At 45.4% G+C, this 26,892-nt stretch overlaps 1 protein-coding gene across 1 annotated transcript; it reads right to left on the bottom strand.

Annotated features, from left to right (window-relative positions):
* Position 1: 1 nt before the first annotated feature.
* lpcat1 (lysophosphatidylcholine acyltransferase 1) lies at positions 2-26,353 on the bottom strand (the record flags this gene model as incomplete). Its single annotated transcript, XM_080836388.1, has 14 exons — positions 2-201; positions 951-1,092; positions 1,494-1,592; positions 1,936-2,089; positions 3,054-3,179; positions 3,687-3,769; positions 4,272-4,326; positions 4,539-4,573; positions 5,203-5,261; positions 11,890-11,950; positions 12,612-12,724; positions 15,330-15,544; positions 17,066-17,205; positions 26,237-26,353. 14 exons carry the CDS (start codon positions 26,351-26,353, stop codon positions 2-4), a joined length of 1,599 nt encoding a protein of 532 aa, XP_080692514.1.
* Positions 26,354-26,892: the final 539 nt, after the last annotated feature.

The following is a 26,892-nucleotide window of genomic DNA, read 5'->3' as shown; positions in this document are numbered from 1 at the left end:
CCTAGTTGACTTTCTTGTCGTCTGCTAGGCCGTGGTTGTGCGTGTGACTATGCAGATCATGGGGGCTGAAGTCTGTGCAGAAACCGTTGCTGGACACAGGGGGCGCTGTAATCACGGTACTGCTGGGCCGGTATGACCCGGAGCTGAGGAGGTACCGATCCACAAAGTCTGGACACCGCTCCACAAACTGCTCAAACTTCTCTGTACCAAGAAACAAGTGGAAATCACACGGTAAAATAAGTAGTTAGAACAACAAAACAAATGCTTCTAGAGTTGTGATGTTGTCGTTTGCGATGATATTCATCCAATTTCCCTGCTCCTAGCATTTTTTTCATGTTTTGGAACATTCTTGATGGACTGAAACACGTACACAACAAATGTACTTAAGTCTCAAGATGCCTAGAGTGAGATGCATTACTTCCTCTTCCTCATGTCACTGATCCCTTCAAATGTCTACTGTTGTAGCTCTAGGCATCTGGTAAATGGTAAATGTGCATCTTTAACTGGTTACCTCATTCATTCATACGACATTTCTATCCATACTGCCGCTAAAGGAAACCTACACAAATAACATACGGCATATGGCACGCATCTGATATCAAAAGGTGTGATACACAGAAGGGAAGAAAATGTCAGTGAATGATAACAGGGCCTTTAGATTTGTTAACATGGCAGGATGTTAAAGTAAACATTTAATCCCTAATACGTCAGTTGAGGGCTTAATATGCAGCTTAAGTGAATGAACATGACCTTGCCATATGTTCTATGGTGTGCAGCAGGAGCAGAGGGAGGCACTCTGACTGGGAGTGTGAACTCATTTTAAATAAGAGTATGTCTTAATTTAGAGCATGAGTGAAGTGCACACTCCAATTAAAACATCGAGTTATTGTGCAACATGCAGGTTGGAGTCCTTATAGTGAGTACTTCATCAGCTGTATAGTAAAACATACCGAATGTGACCCTTCCTTTATGCACCGTGTCCAGGACTCTGAACATGTGTGAGGTCCTCAGCTCTGATAGGCCCAGGGTGGTCCTGAGGATGACTGACAGCTCGTCCTCGGCCACGCCTCCGTCCTCCTCCGCCTCAAACATCTACGATCAGGATGTGGGGGGACAGCAGACATTCACACCTGCTGCTCATCATCCTGCCTTCGGATTCTCTTAAAGGGATATTATCCCCCTCGCTATGGTGGTGCATGTGTTTGTGTGCGTGTGTGTGCACAGTTCCAGAGCATGTTACATTCAGGTGTGTGCATGTATATTAGTGTATATACATCACACACACAGACAACATGCCTATGCGTGTATTAACAGACAGCATGCCTCTGTGTGTGTGTGTGTGTGTGTGTGTGTGTTTGTGTGTGTGTGTGTGTGTGTGTGTGTGTCTGTCTGTCTGTGTATATGTGTATAAGCAGACAACATGCCTATGCATGTTCCGTACTCATGTGTGTGTGTGTTTGTGTGTGTGTGTGTGTGTGTCATTCCATACTCACCCTGAAACCCAGTTTAATTGTCTCCAGACCTTTAAAGGGTCTGTGGACCATTGATAAGGCGATCACGTACTCCCTGAGGTCCACCTGACCAGAACCATGCTGTAGAAGCAGACATTGGAGACGCACAATCAGTGACAACATGGCAGACCTCTCTGAGCTATCCACAGAATGAACTCACGGAATTATTCACACATCTGAATTATTCAGACACAATCTGAAACACTAACTAAAGTATGCAATACACATAAAGACTAGACTCTGCACATTTAAAACATGTTACATTTTACAATTCTATGACTTGGTTAAGTTTTTAATTCTACTGTGCTACAATTAAACTTTCTGCTCTAATTCTACTCTATTATGTTTACTGATATTACGTATAATTGATCATCAAGTCATAGCTAGCATAAGTCAGTCATAAATGATCCTAAGTGAGACTTGCCTCATCAATCATGTCAAACATGTCTTGAAGCATGTCCGTCACAGGCATGTTGACACACTGGGCGAAGTCTGCCAGTCCCATCTTGTCCCCCCATAGCTTACGCGCCCTGCTGCCCTGTTCCTGAAGGACTTTCTCTGAGAGCCCTGCTTTCAGTCTGCAAGGAAAACAGAGGAAAAAAGAACTACAGTAACCACAATGCACAGTCACTTCCCACATACAGAACTGTTTCTAATGGTTTTGTTTACAGAGTTACATTTGTCCCTTTCCAAAAAGTTACATATTTATCTATTATACAACTTTGCCTGTAGTTTCATTCTGCCACCACTAGAGGTCAGCCTTGTAACACTGACAGAGAAAACAGGAAGATAGCTTCCTGGCATCTGAAATCAATCTGCAACTTTTAATCCAAACCCACAAACGGTTAGGTTCTCAGCCACTGATTTTTATGATGCCATTTTAATTAAGCACTTCTCTGAGAGCGAGAGAGAGAGAGAAAGAGGAATAGAGAGAGAGCTGTTTGATTTTCCATTATTCAGCAACATTGGGCTCTTTGTGTGCGTGAGGAAACATGGGTGTGTGGTTAGATGCTTATATCTGTGCACGTGTGTGTGTGTACATCCCTGTGTCTTTGTGTGTGTGTGTGTGTGTGTGTGTGTGTGTGTACGTACGTTTCAGTGGGACTTGCTAGTGGCAAAGCCCTGAAGGTTTCCCCTGAGTTAATAACTAGTTCAGCAGGTCTTAAGCTTTAGATAGACTTATTGATCCACCTGACTGCTTTCCACGTCCTACATCTCCACTCCCCACCACCGATCCTCTTAATGAACTCCAGGATTCTACACTTCAGCTTCAAAATCATTACCTAAACACTATCGTCAACACACACACACACACACACACACTATCGTCAACACACACACACACACACACACACAATGCCGTTTTCACCCTTAAAAAAGGCTTCAGGTGAAAGTTTTACCCTTTTCGCCAATGCAGTCACACCACACACACAGTCTCCAAATCCTTGGCGCGTTCAATCACACAAAACGTGAGAAGGAGTCTCCAGCTCCTCTTAGGAACTCTCTCATGTCTCAGTCTGAGTGCCAGTCTGTCCCTCTTACCCAAGTCGGCGCGCCAGCCTTGCAAACTCCAGTAGGCACGTGTTGCCTGGGAGACGCAGAGGGCCCTGAACCATGGCGAGCTGACAGTCCTCGAAGGAGTAGTCGGTGACGGGCGTGTTCAGAGCTCTGCCAGGAAAGAAACGTGGACACAATGCAGGGCAGACGAGAGAGAGAAGGAGAGAGAGAGAGAGAGAGAGAGTGGGGGCAAAATATGGTTAAGAACCGGTCACTCCAGATCCAGACAGCATAGCACTCACTTACATATGAACAATTACTCAGTATTTGCCCATGTATGTGTATACTCCCTTAAACAAACACACACACACACACGCGTGTCTGTATCTTTGTGACAGCATGTGTGTGTATTTTCAGATACCACACACACACACACACACACACACACACACACACACACACACACACACACACACACACACACACACACACACACACACACACACACACACACACACACACACACACACACACACACTCTCATACAGTAGACATCCGCATACAATGACCCATCAAATTCACAAAGCACCAGTAGTGAGAGAAAGTTTGAACGGAAGCCTTGCACTCATGAGGAAGGAAGGCCCAGAGGAATGAAACAAAATGGCCCCCGGTACTTACTCAGCCATCAGCCTCCTAACATTGGTGGCAAACAGAGCAGGGTCGCTCTTTTCTTCCTCTGAAGGTGTATAGGTTGGGAGGTACTGAAAATAGACACATTTTAAATAATTTCATGTTATTATACTTAACATTATATTAACATTATCCTTGATTAAATGGGATTTATGGCTCAACAGTGCCCTGCTAAGTGTTCCAGTCAAGCTTGTACTTTCATGACTGTATTGTGCAACTTTCAAGAAGGGCCCAAAACTTCAACACAAAGAATACTTTTGGCCTTTTGAAAGCAGTCTTTACTTGTTATGGGTGTGTACAAATCTGAGCTTCCTGGTGTACTGGTAATAGCTAAACTCCTCGCCACAAAAGCAAAGCAAACTGTTCAAAGCAGCGGAGATCTCATTGGCTAAAAAAATCTGTTCCCTCCTACTAACCATTTGTTCCATCTTTAACCATTTCTACCTTAAAATGTTCTCAAAGCAGTTTCTAACTGAATGCTCAGGACATTGGGAGCCACACAGCTGTACCCAGATCAGACCCATCTGGAATGGCAAAACAAACCATATTAGGTGGAGAAAGGCTCTGATTTACCTCGATTTCCAGGGGGTTGTTCAGCTGACATAGAGTGAGCCATAGGATTTTAAACCTGAAGATACACAACAATTAATGAGTAGAAACACTCAATAACAAAAAATAAATCAAAACCAGTTTAAAGAAGAATTTGATCTATGCTTAGCAGACATGCACTTCATGCACACTGCACACGGCAAAAACAGAAAATACTTTGCACATAGAAATGAGAAAAATGCCTCACATGTTGCACATGCACGCACACACAACCACACAGCAAGTACTCACGCTCCAGGCCCCTGCCACGTCCACGTGATGGTGTCCTGCCGAGCAAGAAAGTACACAGTGAGTAACACACACACACACACACACACACACACACACACACACACACACACCATTACATGCAAAACATAACTACTTTTCTGAGATATGACCAACAGACAATATCCACTGTACATATAACACGCCTAGTGTTCTAACAATCAGGGCCAGAGTGTTTGCTACTGTGTATACTGTGTGCTGTAATCCCTGCACAGGTGCAGAGAGGTCTCAGGGAGTGTCAGGAGGGGCTCATGCATCAGCGCCACCTCTGCATGATAATGTGTTGAGTCCCACAGTAACCTGATCACCAATGTATTATTTATATAAAGAAAGACAGAGAGAGAGAGAGAGAGAAAGAAAGAAAGAAAGAAAGAAAGAGAGAGAGAGAGAAAGAGAGGAAGAAGGGAGGGAAAGGAATTATGTAAGATCATCCCACCTGTAAATTAAGTCTGTGATGAGAGGCGTTAAAAGTGATCAATGGCAGATTCTGTATATCTATGTGTGTTTGTGTGTGTGTGTGTGTGTGTGTGTGTGTGTGTGTGTGTGTGATATACTGCGAGTGGGGGGGATGTGGTGGCACCAGCATCCTGTTCTAGAGTGTTTTATCAGATGGATGAGGCATGCTCACCATTTCATTCCGATAACGAAGCACCACAGGCTGAACAGGCACTCCGGGAATGAAGGCACCTGAGGGGAAACACATTGATCATGAGCGAAAGAGAGAAAGAGGGAGAGAGAGATGGATTGAGCAGAAGAGTTAAAGCTAGTGTAAGAAATGAGACTTGGAGAGATTGCAGGGCTCGACACAAACTCATCCGTCGCCTTTATTGATGCGGGTGTATCTGAGGCACTGTTTGTCTTTTGGAGAATAGGTTGAGGGGATGCTAATAGCCGCGCTGAGGCCTGTTGGCAGTGTAAGCGCAGCAGCAGTCACGGGTGTGATGCCTCTGCCTCTGCCTCTGCCTCTCCCTCTCCCTCTCCCTCTCCCTCTCCCTCTCCCTCTCCCTCTCCCTCTCCCTCTTCCCTGCCTGACCTGGTTTCACCTGAGGGCTGCGATCACCTCATGGGTGGGGCGCGAAATGCTCCAGTTATCTCCACAGAGAACTTGTGGTGTGTGTGTGTGTGTGTGTGTGTGTGTGTGTCTGTGAGAGTGTGTGTGAAGAGAGAGAGAGAGAGAGAGAGAGAGAGAGAGAGAGATATAGACAGCCGATAGAAAAGCCGAGATTAATAAGCTGCAAGGAGATGCATGTGCATTAGTGTATATAGAGTGGGGGAAATAAGTATTTTTAACCCCTGCCCACTTGCAAAGAAATGAGTGACCTATAATTGTAATGGTCTTTTTTTAAAAGTGAGAGACAGAATATCAACAAAAACATCCAGAAAACTATTTTTTATAACAGTTATGAATTGATTTGCATTTGTTGCGGCAAATAAGTATTTGATCCCCTAGCAAAACATGACTTAGTACTTGGTGGAGAAACCCTTGTTGGCAAGCACAGACGTCAGACTGTTCTTCTAGTTGGTCACCAGGTTTACACACATCTCAGGAGGGATTTTGGTCCACTCCTCTTTGCAGATCCTCTCCAAATCCTTAAGGTTGTATTTTTCATGGGAGAGAATGAGGGAATGAGGTTCAAGCCCAATATTCCACAGTACATGGCCCCATCCATGGTCCCCTTGATGCGTTGTAGTCATCCTGTACCCTTGGCAGAGAAACAGCCCTAAAGCATAATGTTTCCACCTCCATTCCAACTCCATGCCTGATGGTGTTCTTTGGGTCATATTCAGCATTCTTCACCCTCCAAACGCGGCAAGTCGAGTTGATGCCAAATAGCTTGATTCTGGTCTCATCTGACCACATCCTGTCTCCCAATTCTCCTTAGAATCATTAAAGTGCTCATTGGCAAACTTCAGACGGCCCTGTACATGTGCTTCCTTGAGCGCTGCAGGACTTCAAACCATTATGGCGTAGGGTGTTGCCAATGGTTTTCTTGGTGAATGGGGTCCCAGCTGCCTTGATATCATTCACAAGCCTCCCCTGTGTTGTTGTGGGGTTATCCAGCACCTTTCGGATGATCGCCGATACTGCACGAGGCGAGGTCTTGCATGTAGCCCCAGACCGAGGGCGATTGACGGTTGTTTGGTGTTGCTTCCATTTGCCAATAATTGCTCCAACAGTTGTCTGCTTCTCACCAAGCTGCTTGCCGATGGTTTTGTAGCCGATTCCAGCCTTGTGCAGGTCTACAATCTTATCTCTGACGTCCTTGGACAACTCTTTGGTCTTGCCCATGGTGGTGAGATTGAAGGTGTGTAGTATGATTCTTTGGACAGGTTTCCTTCCTTTTTATACAGGTGTACCTTGTTAGGCCTAATGAGGACTAATCTGTGTGCCTCGTGGGCACATAACTGGTCTGTGGGAGCCAGAATTCTTGCTGTTTGGTAGGGGTTCAAATAGTTATTTGCTGCAACAAATTCAAATCAATTCATAACTGTTACAAAATGCAGTTTACTGAATGTTTTTGTTGATATTCCGTTTCTCACTGTTGAAATAGACCTACCATTACAATTATAGAACAGTCATTAGTTTGCAAGTGGCCAAACTTGGGAAATCGGCAGGGGGTCAAATACTTATTTTCCCCACTGTATATATACAAACATATATATGTGTGTGTGTGTGTGTCTCTCACACACATCAGTCTCTGCCTCACGGAGTCTCTGGGGTATGGGAGTGGAGGGAAGGGAGGGGAGGGGTTAAAAAAAAAAAAAGTCAAATATCCAGGTCTGTGGCTACAAAGAGTCAGGGGTCTGAAAGTAATCTGGCTTCATCTGTGAGTATCAGTGACCAGCGGCAGTGGTGGAATGTAACAAAGTATTTTTACTTCGTTTCTGTACTTAAGTACATTTTTACGTATCTGTACTTCACTTAAGTAAAAATAATAGTGCATACTTTTTACTTTTACTCCGCTACATTTTGCAGCTATTATCTATACTTTTACTCCGCTACATTTCTACAATATGTGTCGTTACTCGTTACATTTTATGAACACAGTTTCGCCAAAATGTTGCCTACACAAAAATATGGATTGCGTTAATGTTTTGGAAGCTCTGTAAGCTCCAATGATAGCAGAATGTGGGTTTGGCAGCAGCACTAGTTAGTCTTGCATGTCATACTAAACATTCAACAGACAGCCTGACTAACTGCCTATTTATCATGGATCCAGAGTCAGCCTCAACTGAGCCCTGATATGAGCCACACTTGGCCTTATTTAAAAGATATGTTCGAGTTCAATGGCCTCAAGAATGATTCGTGGAGGTTTTAATGCATTTCCTGTCTCCCAGGCTGAGTTGCTAGCCTTCAAGACTTCGAAATTTAAAGTGGCATATTGAGGTAAGCAGAGTTCTTGCTATGCTAAGTTGATGTCCCTGACTTTTGAATATTGATTCGGTTACTGACATGATATTATACTGTTATCTAGCGAAATGCATGTTGACATACAGCAATAGCATAAAAAAGCATGTTTGTATCTTTGTTATATTTGTAGTGGTAAGATAAAGCTGGTAAGTAGGCCTAAGTTATGTCAAGCTAGCGTGCCTTGTTCTGTCCAGTTTTAAATTACATTTGTTTTTCATGTTCCATGTTTCCATTTTTTTTGGCTTAATGGTATTAACTTTGCAGATAATCCGTGGTAGATAACTTGTCATCCGCAGAATTGTAAGATAGAGTGTGAAAAGTATTACAGAGGGTAAGCACAATAAGTACACCAACCTTTCCAATAAACAAATGTTGTTGCTTATAATGATTACTAGTAGTGACTTCTGTAGAGGCATAAGTATTACCAGCATTCTTTATCAAAATGGCATAGCCCTAGACATTGAGAGACAACCCATTGCGTGAGTACTTTTACTTTTACTTTTAAAGTACATTTAAAAGTAAGAACTTTTTACTTATGTAGGATACTTGATGTAGTACTTTAACTTTAACTTTTATTTTCCTGTGTACTTGTACTTTTACTTAAGTACTAAACTTCAGTACTTCTTCCACCACTGACCAGCGGTCAACAGCACACCCTCACCAATATGCACACATCACACCCCCTGTGAACCATCACCTCTTTGGTGCAGGTCACTGTGCAGATACACACCAAATGTATCAGATCTGATACTGCCTTTAGCTTAGTCTTTATCAGAGCACCCACCTGTGTCAATATTCTAGCAATATATAGCAGTGCATGGTCAAGTAGCAGGTACTTTAACTTTGACCTCAGTAAATAAATGTCTATTTAAGACCATAGAAACCACATAGGGAAAACCACATTGTGGAAAGTACACCACACACCCTCCCTCATTACTCTTTAGTGCCAGCTGAGTGTGCATACCCTGATGGAGAGGGAGGGACAGAGAGAGAGAGAGAGAGAGAGAGAGAGGAGAGAGAGAGAGAGAGAGAGAGAGAGAGAGAGAGTGTGTGTGTATGAGACAGAGAGAGAGAGAGAGTGTGTATGAGAGAGAGAGAAAGACACACACACCTACACACACAATGCTGTTCTGCATTACTATAGTGCAGCGATCTCAGTTTTGTCCAATATCTACGCAACCCAAAGATACAGCGTGTTAACATAATAATCAATCACAAAGCCCTCAGTGTATCAACACACACTCGCTCATATAAAAAAAAAAATCTCATCTATGCAAGTCTTCATTAAAAAAGTCCACTAGTGCACACACAGAATAATTATCTGGCTTGATTTATAACCCACATCATGCCACACTGGAAAATGAGCCATTTTATAAGCCATTATAAAAATTCCTGAACCATTGCCAGGCTATATGAAATGGCGAGACCTGATGGTCAGACTAGTGGTGGCGGTGGTGGTAGTGGAGGTGGTGCCCTTCAGCCAGAGGACAGGGCCCTCCTTTAGGGCCGCATCACCCGCTGGATGGGAGCCAACTGTGGGCTAGGCTGCTGCGCAACTGCCCTTGACCTCCATATGCAAAGCAGAGTTTAATTGGGAGACAGGCGACAAACCGCCATGTGTCTGGTTCTCCTGCTGCGGGTTTATGGCCACATGGAGGTATGCTGTACCACACTCTTTATCTATGCCTGTCGTGTCACAGCAGATGGAGCAGGTAACAGGACACACACACACACACACACACACACACACACACACACACACACACACACACACACACACACACACACACACACACACACACACACACACACACACACACACGACTAACTTGTAAGAGCACTTTTCATTTAGTGCATCATATCGTTTCAAGCGAGTCGAATTGTAAATCAATACGCGACTTTATAAAGCTGGGCGTGTATACTATGGTGCTGAAATTGATGAATGGAACTCACTAAATTACTAGCATAGGTAGCAGAAAAACTAATTCTACCCATTCCCTCAAGCTATTCACAGAGTTGTTAAAAAGCCTAAAATGGCCACTCCAAAGATCACCTCTCTTTTCAAAACACCACATGGAAGGAATCACAAGGTCATGTCACAAACAACGCCATTCTACTGCCAAGGGTAGGAACACACTAAAATGCCGCCAGAACTATACTATACTATACTATAGAATATATACTGACATGTTAAGCGCCATTAGAATAATATATTGACAAGCCAACGAGTGAGGATGAACATTAAAAGGATTATATTATCTGACAGTTCTGCACTTACTAGCACCGACGCAGACCACTGGCTTTATGGGACTGCATAGTCCTGCACTGACTAGCACCGACGCAGACCACTGGCTTTATGGGACTGCATAGTCCTGCACTGACTAGCACTGATGCAGACCACTGGCTTTTTGGGACTGCATAGTCCTGCACTGACTAGCACTGATGCAGACCACTGGCTTTTTGGGACTGCATAGTCCTGCACTGACTAGCACTGATGCAGACCACTGGCTTTTTGGGACTGCATAGTCCTGCACTGACTAGCACTGATGCAGACCACTGGCTTTTTGGGACTGCATAGTCCTGCACTGACTAGCACCGACGCAGACCACTGGCTTTATGGGACTGCATAGTCCTGCACTGACTAGCACTGATGCAGACCACTGGCTTTTTGGGACTGCATAGTCCTGCACTGACTAGCACCGACGCAGACCACTGGCTTTATGGGACTGCATAGTACTGCACTGACTAGCACTGTTGCTGACCACTGGCTTTATGGGACTGCATAGTACTGCACTGACTAGCACTGATGCTGACCACTGGCTTTATGGGACTGCATAGTACTGCACTGACTAGCACTGATGCTGACCACTGGCTTTATGGGACTGCTGCCCCCCACCCCAATGGCAGCGATGTTGCCCTCCAACAGAGACCGTTAGGAAGCTAGAGAGACAGAGTGGCGCACCACAGGCCATCAGGGATCGCCAGAGAGAATGGAGGGGATTACAAAAACATGACTCTCACAGCAACTGATGGGAGAGAATAGGATTAGCCAGTAAAAACACCAAAACACACACACATTCTCTCACACACACACACACACACACACACACACACACACACACACACACACACACACACACACACACACACACACACACACACACACACACACACACTCATTCCCTTTAACAAACAAATTACACGCAGGAAGAGCAAGGTTGACTGGGAGCCAATATAACAGCTCTGGGAGACCACAGTAATTGGCAGAAAACAAGCTCTGCCCCGTATGTGTGTGTGTGTGTGAGTGTGTTTGTGTGTGTGCGTATTTGGCAAGGGTGGTGGCTGATACACCAAGAAAGAGTATGTCCCCATGTTGACACATGAACATCCATGTGCACATATAACAGGTGGTAAGCTTCTCACCCAAGGAACAGAAATGTAGAGATAAAGAGAGCTAGGAAACCAAGGGGAAAATATGGCATCCACACACACACACACACACACACACACACACACACAAACACAAACACACATAGGCTTGTTTATATAAAATGCTTCCGTTTCTGTCTCCCCATTGTCTTTTGCTCTGACAGTGTATTGACAGGATGAGAGAGAAAACATACAAGCACACACACTATGCAATGCTAATTTATATGAAATTTATCCCTGTCTTCCAACTCTCTAACATCCCCTCTGTGTATTGACAAAGAGAGAGATAGAGAGAGAGCGAAAGAGAGAGTGAGATAGAGAAAGAGAAAGAGAGAAAGAAAGAAAGAGAGAGAGAAAGAGAAAGAGAAAAAGAGAGAGAGAGAGAGTTTGCACACACATTCAGAGTTGAGACAGAGGGCATTATGTTTAGTCAGCATGAGCTGGTGTTGAGATCAGGAAAGCACAGATACATACCCGGCTTAAATGTGATGAGACAGGATCTATTGGTGCACGTCCCCTCAGGGAAGATCATAATCTGAAAAGCAGCAGTCAGCGGTGGGCAAAGAATTAATACGGACACCCAGACAAACAGCACCAACCAGGACAAATAGACACGCAAAAGGCCAATTTACCGGTACTCCACCCAGCCTCTTAAGCTGTCCACACTCAGACAATGTCTAACATTGACATCGGAGATCGATTTCTGACCAAACAGTGTCTCACGTCATAGTTAAAAGCACAGTTAATCCATAAACAAATACATAAAACATATAGAAATGCCTGTTTAAATCAAGGCACAGGCCTCTCTAAAGCTGGAAGAGTTAAGTGTGTGCTTTGGGTTGCTATATTGACCAACCAATCGTGAAAAAGAGCCGCTCTGTGTTTCATACCAACAAAAATGTCAAGGTACTGCTGCTTTGACTGTGTGTGTGTTTGTTTGTAATACGACGTTTAATACCAAGTGCTATGCAAAGAAAAAATAAATCATGGTCCTGCTGTTTTGACTATGTATGAGTGTGAGTGTGTGTGTGTATGAAAGAAGATATGCATGTGTGCTTGTTGCAGGTGTGCAGGCGTGTGTGTGTATGAAAGAAGATATGCATGTGTGCTTGTTGCAGGTGTGCAGGCGTGTGTGTGTATGAAAGAAGATATGCATGTGTGCTTGTTGCAGGTGTGCAGGCGTGTGTGAGTACTACCTGTGGCCACTCCCCTCCTGAACATGCCCTGCGTTTGATCTCCTCAACAGTCTTCCTGCGAGAGTCGGGGTCAGAGCGCGAGACAAACACTGGCTTGATGAACTTAATAAGCGCTGGGTGAGGAGACATGGAATGGAGGGGGGGAGACATGGGGGCAGAGAAAGAGAATGACATCAAAAAGATTTCTACACATTAATGGGATTAACTGTGCCTGTACCCTCTCCAAAAAAAAAACAAAAAAAAAAAAAACAGAAAAACTTGCTCAATCATCTATCCTGCAGGCCCTGCTATCTCTCTTTTACTCTCTCCCCCTCACCCTTTCTGCGTGATATCCATCTAAAAAAAATGTTGGACTCGAGGGTTGATAAAAAAAATTATAATAACTAAATAAAAAATAAACAGGAAAGCTCATGCTTTCACTGCAGAAAACCCTCCAGAGTGACAGGACTGCATGTTTCATAAAACACCATGACTAGACACCTCTCTATGGAGCTGGCCAGGTCTGTCCTGCTTGTGGACATCCAGCCATGGGAGGGGGAGGGACGGAAACAGGTTTTAAGGGTACCAGTTACTGTGGCTAGACCCGGGTTTATTATTCTGGCTTCATGCATGTATGTCATTCTCAGAGTAGACGATTCCGACCTCTACGTCAAAATAGGAGGACAACCGGGAAGAGGGGAGGAAAAGGATATAAAGACTTTACGAAGACAGAGAGAGAGAGAGAGAGAGAGAGAGAGAGAGACAGAGAAAAAGATAGACAGAGAGGGACCAAGGGAGGGAGAGGAAACTAGGAAGGGAGTGGAAAAAAATGGAGGGAGGAGATGGGAGATCGGTAGTGGACGAAAAACAGGAAGACGCAGAGTGGCAGAGGGAAAACAAATGACAGTGAAACAAGACATAAGAGGGAGAGAAACAGAGAGAGAAAGAGGGAGAGAAAGAGGAGGGGAGGAGAGGGGGGTGGACAGAAGGAAAAAGAAAAGCTACAGTAGAGGAGGCAGCGACAGAGATGGGAAAGATAAAAGGAAAAAGGATTGAGACGTTCTAATGCACTTGGCAACAGGAAGGCTGCAGGTTAAAGCCCCGCTATGCCTCTACAGCAGCCAGGGAGGAGAGAGGAGAGAGGAGCCTCACAGGAATATATGAGAAGTGCATCGCACGCAGCCTTTACAGACCCATCCACTGGCGTCTATACAGTAATGGAGGGAAAATAAACAACAAAGACTCTAATGGAGAACGGACAGGAAAATAAAGTGCAACACTTGGAATTAGGAAACTTAACAGCTACAGCACAGCCTGTAATGTGGCACACACACACACTCGTACACACCTTCAAATATATACAAAAATAAATATACACACACACACACACACACAAACAAACACACACACACACACACACACACACACACACACACACACACACACACAACAATAACCATAAACCAACTGTGGGAAATGTGAGGAGGACATGGAGGCTAATAGGAAGCTTTCTGCTGTAATTGTACTTGAGCAGGTCGGGCTGTTTGTAATCTGCTCCTCTGTTGACTTGAGGGACGGAAGGGCACTAAGTGGAGCTCGCTCACGGCTCACGGCTCACGGCTCACGGCTCACGCCTCACGCTGACGTCTCCGCTCAGCGGGAGTGATTAGGGCCCCCCGTCCAGCCCTGCAGAAATGTTTGCGACCTTCAACAGCAATTAAAAGTCCCCTGTCTTCTGCCTGACTGTGAGCCCATTAACGAACATGCAAACACACACACCCACACACACACACACGCACGCACACACACGCACACACACACTAATGTAGGATCTACAGGTAAACAATCCACACACAAAAGATGTATGCCCCTAAACACACACACACACACACACACACACACAGGTAACCACAGACAAAACATATTCACACTCATGCACACACAGAACACACATGCAAGTCCAAACAGCCACACATAGAGATGCAATTTAACGGAAATGATGGGATGACTGCAAGCCTCAACAGGCAGTGGAAGGGAGGGGGGCCACGGCTGGGCTCCTAATGACTACAGGGACACTGGAGTGGCAGCGGGAGGCGAGGAGGCGAGGGGCAGGAGTGCCCTGACAGGCCTGGGCATCCAGGGGATAATCATCCTCACAGCGGCCTCCCACTGGCTTCACTGGCAGTCGAGAGTGGCTCCTCTAGGTCTACGAGAACACACACACTTACACACTCATTGCACAGGGCTCAAGAGATGCTGCAATGGCGTCTGGAAAGCGTGGCCTATCTACTAGTTAGTGTGTAATGAAGATGGTAGGGATCTTATAAGGCAGCAGCCTTTTCAGTCAGCCTTAAGCGCGATATCTACAGTAAACCATGAGAAGGTATTGCACACGAAAAGGCAAATTTGCAGAAGTCAGAGGAATTTGCCACAGAGTGCTTCACAATATGCTTATCAAGCCAGAGGTTCCTGTGTGTCAATGGGATTTGACCACGATCCTGGTCAGGTTTAGGCCGATCACAAGATATGAGATATTTGACCGGCACACATGATACAAGTGGAATGTCACGTTCAGTTCTACATTCTACACTCTACAGTGTTTTTTTGTTGTCGTTTTTTTGTTAAGCTTAAAAGAGGTACGCAAAGTTCGTAAGCAACAGCGAAACTGACTGCACAGAGGAAAACTAAAGCACGGAGTGACACGTGATGCAAACGGCAGCTGTCAAACATGCCACTTACTGCCCCAGAGTGGAATATCCTTGCTCTCCGCCTTCATGACTATGGAGGCCATCGTCATGGTGACAGGAATGGCATCGAAGTAGGAGGAGTGAGGGGCCAGGGTGAGGATGGGTGCCTCGCTGGGCAGAGCCGGCTGACCCTTCACCTGCACCCAGTGGAACCCTCCGGAAAACCACATGGCCCGCATGATGGCCTTCAGAGCCAGGTCCACCACCCTGGAGAGAGAGAAATAGAAGGGAGGAGATAGTGAGAGAGAAAAAAGATAAGCAGAGAGAGAGAATTCAAACACACACAGACAGCTTAAGCACACAGCTTGAACTTGGATTGGAGATAGTCACACACACTTTCGTCCCTGAAGGGACTTGGTTGTTTACTTTGGGGCCAGATTGGCCACAATCAACAGAGGTGAAATACAATACTCCTGCAGTCCCGCTAATCCATATCTGGCTGCTGCCTCGTGTTTGTTTGGCTTGTGGTGGAATGGAGGGGGGGCTGGTGTGGAGTCGAGTAGTTAGTGTGGAAAAGCTGCTTTTTCTGTATTGGCATTTTTCCTTCTAGTCATTTCTTTTATCAGGCAGTGGCATCATCAGTGTGGGAAATGGATTACTCCATTAATCTTTTTGTCTCTCTCTCTCTCACACACACACACACACACACACACACACACACACACACACACACACACACACACACACACACACACACACACACGGATGTAATGCAGGTCATGTCACTCGATTAAACGACTGATTTGAATGTGTCCTTTAAACTGTGGGCGTATTAGATCACTCAGGTATGGTGTATGAGAGTGGCCTCTTACACACACGCACGCACGCACGCACACACACTTATCTCTCGCTAATATGCAAATTACAAATATCATGCATACGCCACATCGAGGCCATGCTCAGAGGTACGCATGTTATTCCAGCAAGTATCTTTTCATAAATACCATTTAATGTGTAAAAAAGAGCTCAGTGTGATTTTAAATAGCGTTTAATGTGTGGTAAAGTGATTTTATGCTCAGTGAGATTTCAGTGCGCATGCATTGTTGTTTTACGTGGGCCTTCTCCCTTACAAATCTCTCACTCTCTCCGACAAACTACACACACACACACACACACACACACACACACACACACACACACACACACACACACACACACACACACACACACACACACACACACACACACACACACACACACACACACACACACACACACACACACACACACACACACACACACACAGTTGTAAAAGCATTCCAATCAGCTCAAACACAGTGGCAATGTCATTATGTACATTTCCTTGAATTCTCCTGGCTTCTCTGAACAGGGAGTTATCAGCGTCACAGAAAGTGAGAGTGCCTGTATGCCGAGTGTAAGTGTATGTGTGTGTCAGTGTGAATGAGTTAGTGTGTGTGTGTGTGTGTGTGGGTGTGTTTGTGTGTTTGTGTGTCAGAGCGAGTGGGCATGAGGGTGCTTCAAAGGGCTGCCTGCTGATGCACAAGTAGCCTGTGAGAGCATGTGGAATGACCGAAAGAGTGAGCCTCCATTTGCGTCACAACCACCCACCATCCCACACACACAAACACACACACATAATCAACACTCGCTCACGGCTCTACGGATGATTATGCAGGTACGGGTGGGAATTCAGCCAGAGCGTGCTGACACTTAGATGCCATGGAACGCCACCACACTATCAGAGCCATCAAAACGGCTGACACTCACCACCTCCACCAGCTGAGCGACTCCGCGACGTCATCGGCACGGCCCACGGTGGCCACGAAGGCGAAGGGCCAGGCCAACAGCATCCAGAAGGCAGCCAGGAACAGACGGAATGGGAGCAGCGTCACTGTCATCAGGGCAATCTGGAAGGGAAAGACAGAACGAGGGGAGAGAGGGGGAGAGAGAGAGAGAGAGAGGGAGGAGGAAAGGCATTAGTATTGGATGTGAAGGGTGTGAAAGCAAGATAGAGAGAGAATTAGACACCAAATAACAACAGAAATACATAGGATAGAGAGCGGATGGAGTGAGTGGGAGAGATGAATAAAGTGAAAAGAGAGAGAGTGGGGGAAGGGAGAGAGGGGTCAATATGGCATGCTGTATAACCCTTCCAGTAGCAACATTCTCAGTCTACATCTCACTTCCTCCTTCAGGGGAGAGCCCACCACCAACACAACACGGCCTCTTTTCCAAAACACACAGAGAGGACAGACAATCGAGTAAACCTGGAGCAGATTGGCTGGGATTGCTGGGCGCTAACGGGATTAGCATTTAGATAACACCCAGTCGTAGCGGAGCGCTTGGACAGCTGAAGACCACGAGCCACCACACACACACACACACACACACACACACACACACACACACACACACACACAACTTTTTTTTCCCTACTAGGGTGGAAATATTGAGAGGCACACCGAGCAAACCGGTGAAAGGCTGCAGGTCAATCTAATTTATCCACGACCAGCAAAGCAACCAACAGACCCATAAACAAACCAGCACACGCCATGGCAGACCACAACATAAAAAAGTAAAACAGAAAACAAAAACAAATGAAATTCAAAGGATCTTTACAAATGAAGTCATGTCCTGTAGGGATGCAATTAGACGCATATGGCCAGTGATCAATGTTAGGACCACTGGAAAGCGTAGGCCCAGTCCACATGGTCATCACATGCAGTTACTTTAAAGCGCGAATGGGCATATTGTAACCCTACAGGCTAATGCATTGGGCTTCAGGAGAGGGATGGGGGAAGGAGAGAGGTCACGTACCAATACATAAATAAGATCACTTGAAGGACACGAGACATTGGACCTATGCCTCTGACTTATGGATGACAAATTAATTAATGGCCGCACGGTTCAAGCCGGGGTCAAGGAGCACTTCAGATAAAGTGTGTGAGTTATTGTATGTAAGTGACTGTATGTGAGACACACACACACACACACACACACACACACACACACACACACACACACACTCCACATACAGAATGCTGAATTGCGTAAAGGTTGAGAGCACAATTCAAGAGCTCCACATTGACTTTGGAGTACATTTGACAGGACCTCTACAACAGAAGTCCCAAACGCACCATTTTGAGAACTTGTGTCTTTTCAGAGTTGCAACAGCAATAGACTCTCTCCGATTTGTATGCCCATCACGGAAGACCTTGCTGATGCTACCGACACCACCTTAATAAGCTCCATCACTAAAATGTTCAGGGCATTCTGCCATAAACATAGAGCATTTCCATTGCCACCTCTGCTAAGGCTGTAAAGGCTGTTGAGAATTGAAGATGTCTCTACAGTAGCATCAAAGCTTTTTAGATAATACAACAATATCTCATTCTGATTGAAAGCAATTTGCTGTATGGCAAATATTTTCCCCCTCAAGGGAACAGAATGGCACCTCTCTTAACTTAAACAGACTAAAACAAAAGGGGTTTCTAACATTAATAGGCAGGAGAGAATTAACAGAATAAATTCATCCCAGCCTTCATTAATCTCTCTCATTACGAGCTGCACAGCCTGAGCAAACATCTCCTGATGTGTGGAGGCGAGTAAATAATTCAGAATTAATGAACAGTTTGCTCCCCATCAGGTGTGGTAGACAAGGCCCTTTAGAAAAGATCATCCTCACAGCCGTTGTAATTAAACTATGACCAACGCGCCAAAAAAAAAAGTCACGTTCAGACAGCCCTTCTTGCACGGGCCGTGGTGTTAGATCGTGGTGTGAATGTTACTGAACACCCTTGACGGAGACTGTGGGAAGAACAAAAGAACCAAGGGACGGGGCGCTCCTCCACAAATAGCTGCTGAATATTTAACAGGGCCGACAGGGTTCAGTTCCGAAATACCCAGAAATATTTCCCCCCTGATCTTGCGGTACTGAGAACCAGCTGAACCTGCTGTTCCCTCAGGGGCACCTCAGCACGTGAAGAAGCAGAGGCCTCCTCTTATAGGTGCAGCTGAACTCAACCACTCCACCAAAGTTTTGCTGGTTTTTCGTTTTGCGTGGACGTAGACAAACTAATGATGATGGCCCATGCTTTTGTCATCTTGCCATGTCTTTACATATGAATAATTTGAAAACTATGCTGTGTACAGCATAGATCTAACGGCCGTTGGCATTATCCGGTAATGGCTAGCAGATTACCCTTCCTGGTAATACATTCCGCCCCTGAAGTGCATAAATGTAGATCAGAATTGGCGTATATGTGTGTAGCAGGGAATCACTCTTGTTGGGACTATTATGGTTGGATGGTGCACACACATATTCACCCCACAACCCTACACATAGTGTGCGCGCACACACACACACACACACACACACACACACACACACACGACAAGTCCATTAGGAGTGGAGCAGTGAAGAGGCAGAGTAGAAGGGGAGGGAGAGAGGAGGGGACAGCGCTCATAAAGAAAGCTGTTTAGTGTTTATTTATTTATCTGGAGCAGCTGTCAACACCTGCGCTCCACTGGCAGGAAGATTAAACTGATCAGGGACCAGGGGCCATAACTCCCCGGAGACACCAGAGGCTAGGAGGAGGGAAGGAGGGAGAGAGAGAGGGAGAACACAGAGAGGAAGAGAGAAAAGAGAGAAAGGATCATATACAGACTATATAGAATAGAAACAAACTTTGGAATAGAAGCAGTATATATGGAGAAGTGGTAGGTAGTGAGAGTGAGACAGAGTAAGCGAAATAACCAAACATAGTGTGTGTGTGTGTGTGTGTGTGTGTGTGTGTGTGTGTGTGTGTGTGTGTGTGTGTGTGAGTGAGTGTGTGTGTTTCTCTCTGAGAGTGTGTGTATTTGTGTGTAATTTCTATATGCTTTCTAAGTTGCTGAAATATTAGACACTAGCTGGTATCATCACAAACCTGGGTTTCCACTGCCAACTAATGGTTCTTAAGTTTGGGAGCCTCGGGCATGTACATAAACTTGTTTTATGCAGGTTTCAGCCGGGAGGCTTAAGCAAAAAAAATATTAGATGGATATAAGATAGCTAACAGCACAAAGCTGCAACATGATTCCATGTCTGGATGTGTAATTCTTCTTCTGTGTTAAGATCCAAATGAAAGTATTAAAAATGATATGCGTACATGTGTGTGCGCGTGTGTGTGTGTGTCTGTGTCTGTGTGTATGTGTTTCGGTAGTGAGAGAGAGACCGTGACAAAGAGAGACTATGATGATAGGTGGTGATGAGGACAGACATCTGTCACCGTTGGGACATTTTTTTTTTTACGATCTTAACACCCCGGATGAGTTAAAACCATCCATCACTGTGAGGATGCAAGCAGGCCTCCGCCCCTACCCCTGCCCCCTTCAACCGGTCTGACAAGTCCCAGGAGCCTCGGGGGTCACACACCCACCCGTGTTCCACAGTGGGGTACTGTCAGTCCTAACACACACCAGAGGAACCTCAACAATAACAACCCCCCTAGGCCTCTACACCCTATCTGCTGAGGGAGGTTGTGTGTGTGTGTGTGTGTGTGTGTGTGTGTGTGTGTGTTAGGGGGGGAGGGGGGTTGTGTGTGTGTGTGTGTGTGTGTGTAACCCTTTGAGGAGGGGGGAGGCACTGTCTCTCCCTCTCTTCCCATGTCTCCAGCTGGTCATTGAGGCCCCATTCAAAAGCAGCTAATCTACTCCAGGAGAGTTTCTCCACTCCATCCTCTCTGAAGAGCAGAGCCCAAAGGCTTTTAGAACAGAACTGCGTGAGAGCGCAAACAGACAGAGGAGCATATATGCACATGTGAGAGGACAAGAGAGAAAGAGGCGAGGCGAGGCGAGGCAAGGCGAGGAAAAAAGAAAGCAGGCTTGAAGGCTCACGCAAGAGTCTAAAAGCTGGAGCTGAGAGCTGGACCAGCCGAGTCAACACCACTGAATTCAACATGGCATAGAATACTAAAGTTTGAGTAAGGGTGTGGGTGTGTGTGTGTGTGTGTGTGTGTGTGTGATCGCACGCATGAGAGGAAAAGATCTATAAAATAGCCCAATCAGTAGGAACCTAAAGCACCCTAAAATCATTTCCTCCTTTCCAGCTGAAACATTAATTTGACTAAAAACGACCTGCATAATAAATGGAATCAGAAGGCATATCCGTGGTTAAATACACTGCATAATGGATACTTTGCAATATTAATAGCGGAGGGAAGCTGGAAATGGCCCGTGTGTTTTAAGTGAATGTACGTTCATATGGGGAAAAGCTTCTTACTGACAAAAAAGGGAAATCATACATTTCTTCTGGAATATATGATGGCATACGCTGAACAAATACGGCCATCTTGACCCATACTCATTAAAACAAAGCCATAACTCAACATATGGAACATTCTAACCATTTTTGCAATACTGCTATGCACTTTGCTGCCCAAGTATCTCTAGGACAAAAAAGGTCTGTAACCACAAAGGAATGCCCTTTTGACCTTTTGACAGTTGGGCTTTGGAACACAGGGTAATGTGAATGTCACAGCGTTTGCCAGTATTTTAACCAGCTAACTGGACAGGCAAGATCCAGGCACTGCTATTATGTAAACAGTCACGCTCTACGCAAAACATGACAAGTGAGATTGACAGGTAGAACAGATGGGGAAGGGGAGAATACATGCTCCATAACCTTTTACCTAAATGCACTGACATTAGGCATATTTCCCGCTCTGTTTTGATCACATTTTAATCAGTGCCTTAAATCTTTTCTAACAACCAGTTAGGCTACAGTCGCTTTGAAAATACAGAATAGTGTTGGCTGTTGACATCTTCATATGGCCGCTGGCCAAGCACAAATAGCTACAATTCCCAACATTCCTCACATGAAGAAAATAGCCTCCCAGTAGAAGGTTGAAGAGCATGGAGCATTTTCTTCCATGCACAGCGTAACTATCATCATCTGAAAAGCAAGCCGGGGCCCTCCCCACATACTTCTCTCAGGCCGGAACACTGTCGAAGGAACTTTTCTTTCTTCCTTCCTTCCCTCCTTCCATCCATCCTGCCTGCCTGCCTTCCTTCCTCCCTCCCTCCTTCCTTCACTCGTACATTACTGGTGACGCAATTTAGAGTTATGCATCGGAGCAGACTGTGACATCATTAGTCAGCCCAGTCGGATACATGCGTATCCCCCCAGAGAAGGAATTTTCTTCTCAGTGTAGCTCCAGGGCTCCACGCTCACCCGCTCGCTCACCCGCCCACCCACCCTCCCTCTCTTTCTCTCTCTCTTTCTCTCCACACCCCCCAACCCCCTCCTACCGATACTCATTCATCTTCAGCCCGCACACGACACAGCTCAGCACCACACATCAGTCAATAACTCTCCATCCTGTCCGGCGAGCCCTCAAACGACCAGTCCACTGTAATAAAGCTCTCCATCCCTCGGAGATAAGGATATAACCCTTACCCTGCAGAGCCCAGGGAGAAACACACATGGAAATCCCGTGGCAGACACAGGCGCTGAGAGCGATGAGTGCAAGGGATCATCTGGGGGATTCTGGACGAGGAGAATTTTAATTAGGGCTCATTAACGACTGGCCACCCTCCGACATTTCCTCAGCATTGATCTCCAATTTCACCGATTTTTGCCCCACCTCACACAGATAACAAGGCTTCATACAATACAATACAATACAATATAGCGATAGAGAGAACGACAGATAGAGCGATAGATAGATAGATACACGTATATACGTATATATATAGAGCGAGAGAGAGGGAGAGAGAGAGTACTGTTTAATTTTCCATTATTTAGCAACATTGAGCTCAGAGAGAGAAAGAGAGAAGAAACACGTCTAACCCTACATAATATAATACATCATACATGTTCAGAGCTCTAGCAATATCAAGTTATTAGAGAACTGAATTGAATTGTGAGTGAGTGCGTGAACAGAGAAGAGAGAAAGAGAAACAGTTGACAACATTAACTTGCAATCGGGCATTCCAGACTCTTTTTTCTCTCTTTCCCTCATCCACTCCATTTTTCCACAACAGATTGTGTGTTGCCAGCGGCGTGAAATCTGACCGCTGTGTAGTTTCAGGCCACTTCAACCTCTCTCCCTCCAGAAATCTGAGCGAAAGAATGGATTTAATTATCAGATCCGCAGAATGACTTCCTTCCTGCCTGACCTAGAGATTTTTTAAAAACCCTTCTGCCCTTCCAACCAGGAAGGGCAAGGCAAAGAGAAAAAATATCACAAGAAACCTGACTACAGAGCTTTAAGTGCTACACACAGGTGAAAGTCTGCAGAAGACAAATCAGTACCTCTGATATGTTCATTCTCCTCTCACACAACTATTCTAACACAAATCTAATGCCACTCTGAGGTCTGTGAAGTGATTTCAGAGTATGTCTCCGACTATATGGAGTAGTGCAAGGGTGTTTTTCAGGTTCTTCAGCCTAACTTTGCACTGTTTAAGTCATAGAAAAAAACATCTCAATGGAAAAACACATGCACACATTCATGTGCACGCACACATTTACGCGCACACACACACAGTAATAGGATCCAGGCGTGCACCAAGAGATGGTGCTTTGTTCCTGGTCCGTTCCTGAATTTGTAGGTGTGGCGCACCTAGAAAGAGGATCAGGCCTTTGCCATGTGGAAAAACAGACACTGTTCACACACATTCACACACACGCACACACACACACAGACAGACACACTTCAAGCTCACTCATCCCTTTTCCTGCACGCCACTGTTCTTCTCCCATACATTGGGGCCCTTCCTCATTCTCAGAATTCTTTTCAGACCGTCGCTATTCACAGAGCAACGTCATTTCACCAGCTCTCATATTTCCTCACACTCGCAGGAAGACTGAAACCCTAGCCGGAGGAGAGCACCTGGGTCCTGGAACATATCTGGCCCGGATGTGGTTGGAACTTGACGGACGTTCACCAGATCTGGGCCGCCCCATCACTCCCAGATTCAGAGCCTGACTGCCATTAAGGGCTGGGAAGTAGGTGAAAGGGTGAGTGGGAGAGTAGGCAGAGGATGGGGACTGCACCACAGTGTGTTGCAGTGAACGACCTGATTGACGAACCGAGTCGGGTCTCTTCCACCATCTCATGCCATCGATGGGGGATAAAACAGCACTGTTGGGTTATTGATTAGCCAGTTCTGCATGGAACAGAAAGCCCTTGTTTCCATGTTAGGTCAACCCTCTTGGTGAAGCAGCTGTGGTTGTATGTACATAAGCACAGTGGTTATGTATACAAGGACACATACAGAGCCTGCCTACCAACACACACACACACACACACACACGCACACACGCACACACACACACACACACACACGCACAGCTTCCCAGGCTCTTGTTAATACGTTAACAAGTTGTAAGCAAAGCTTCTGAATAATGGAGAGTATCCACGCAGTTCTTGGAAAACAGTCTCTGCACTTCTATACGTTAGAGTATCATGTGACACATGCCACATTCTTCCTGCATGTAAAAAAAAAGAAAGAACAAAAGTGGCCTCTGACGAAGAGAAAATATTTCATCTGCCGTCCCCTTTACTTCGCACCAACCAATATAGCAAGACCAAACCATGTTTTCACAGTGTTTTCAGGGGCTAAACACCCAATAGAAAAACCCTCTTGGCCAGACGAAAACAACATGACATTACAGAGAAACATAAGCATCCCTTTCCATCCAAACACACCTGGATCCTGCCAACCTGTGTAAGAGCCCACATCAGGCTACCATAGCAGAACCAACACACACACAAACTGCCCAGGCAGGCAAACGACAGCAGTGCCAAAACAGAACTATGCAGCAGCAGCCACCTCACAACAACAGCCCATTTATCCAATGGTCTGAACTATTTAGGCTCATGCTGGGACTCACCAGGACATTAAGAGACTCGGCTGTATTTGTGTGTGTTGTTATGTAATGGAAGATATAAGTGACCAAGCTGGTATAAAACAGTGGGGAGCTGCCTTGACTGTGTATGCCAACGCCAAGAGTCAACTGCTGGCTTGGTAGAGCTGGTTCCATCCTGTGGAAGGAAGTGTCACTCCAGCCTCCACGTCATAGACGAGGAAGGGGTCTATCAGAAGATCCAGACCCAGTGTTTTCCTCTTAAAAGAGTCCTATAGAATCAGGAAGGAAGCATGGAGCCTATGGATGTTGAGGAGGAACGAGCCTGTCTCTCAGACAGTAACCATGTAATGAGGGTGGGGGGAGCATATAAGATATGCAACATATGTAAAATGCAACCCCATGCACATGAGCAGGGATTTGATTATGGACCAAGACTTAAATAACACTGAATAATTTAATCACACCAACTCGACACAGTCGTAAGTAGGTTGCACTTAAATGATACGTCGAGAGATGCAGCATTCAAGTGTATTCACAATGTATTCAAAGACTGGATTTACTACTCGGAGAAGGCTACTTGAGAAAGCACGAGAAACTGCGACGAACGGACGCTCCGTCACATCCTCAGAATTTTATGACACCAAATTAACAGCGCACTCATCTCATCCGCAACCTCAGCGGAGGAGCGGTTGACTTTCACATGTTGCTGCTAAACAAGGGAACCGATTTAGCTACCCCGTCATCTGTAGGCAAACAACCTCATCTTCCAATGGCAAGGGTGTCTCAAGCGCCCACTGGTCGCGTAGTAGTCTATATAGAAGAGCATGAAAGTTCGACTAAGATTAGGGCTATACCTTCGAACTCAAGTAGGTTTACCTATAACATTTTTGTTTGACTCACCCCTCATTCTAATGAACTGACTGACAATCACAATAAATCTGCAAACGGGTAAGTAGTGTTTCAACCAGCTTTCAGGTATTTCTACGTCTGAATGGTTGATGCGGCTGCGAAGTAGACAACTAGGATGTGCATCAGATTATGTGCACGTTCAGCACATTTACAAACACGTTGTGTTTACTAACCTTGATTTTTTGCAGAAGCGTAAATTTTAACTCGTGCACGAAGGGATTTCGGAACTGGGCAGACATCTCCGACGCATCTTCTACCGCAGCTTCTCGTCTTCTTTTCGGAAATCTCATTCTGAAAACCTGGGCATAACCTGATAACGTACACTATATGTTTTCACGAAAATAATCTGCAACGAGAATATTGCTGCTCTTACACTAGGTTTTTCAATCTCTGAACCCTCCTCAGCACTTTTCGCAAAAGTTGCCGCCAGGAAAGCTTTACAAGGTAAAAGGTGGACTTCAGCGTCCACTGTTTAGTCTACCTACTCTGCCAGGTCTAGAATTCATCTGCTCACAGACAAAAAGCCTCCCGAAAACTCCACGATTCTAACACGCATGCGTGATGAGTCCCCGTGCTGACATCACACCGAGGTGTGTACCTCCCTATAGGTCTCAATTGGATAGCCCACCCATATGAAAACCGACCGGAAATGAACCTAAATAAGATTTTGTACTAGCAAGATGCCACATTCATGAAAAATGTCTTGCATGCATGTTGGAAATATGTACCCCCCCCCCCCTTCTCCTTTTCAGGTATTGCTCTCATCTTTCATCTTCAACATTGCGGATAGGTACATACATGTCCTTCTGGAATGTAGGTGTTTATGAAC

The sequence above is a fragment of the Sprattus sprattus genome (genome assembly GCF_963457725.1).
Source record: "Sprattus sprattus genome assembly, chromosome: 4".
Classification (NCBI taxonomy): domain Eukaryota; kingdom Metazoa; phylum Chordata; class Actinopteri; order Clupeiformes; family Clupeidae; genus Sprattus; species Sprattus sprattus.
Note: the sequence above shows the minus strand (reverse complement) of the source record. Positions and strands in the feature narration are given on the sequence as shown.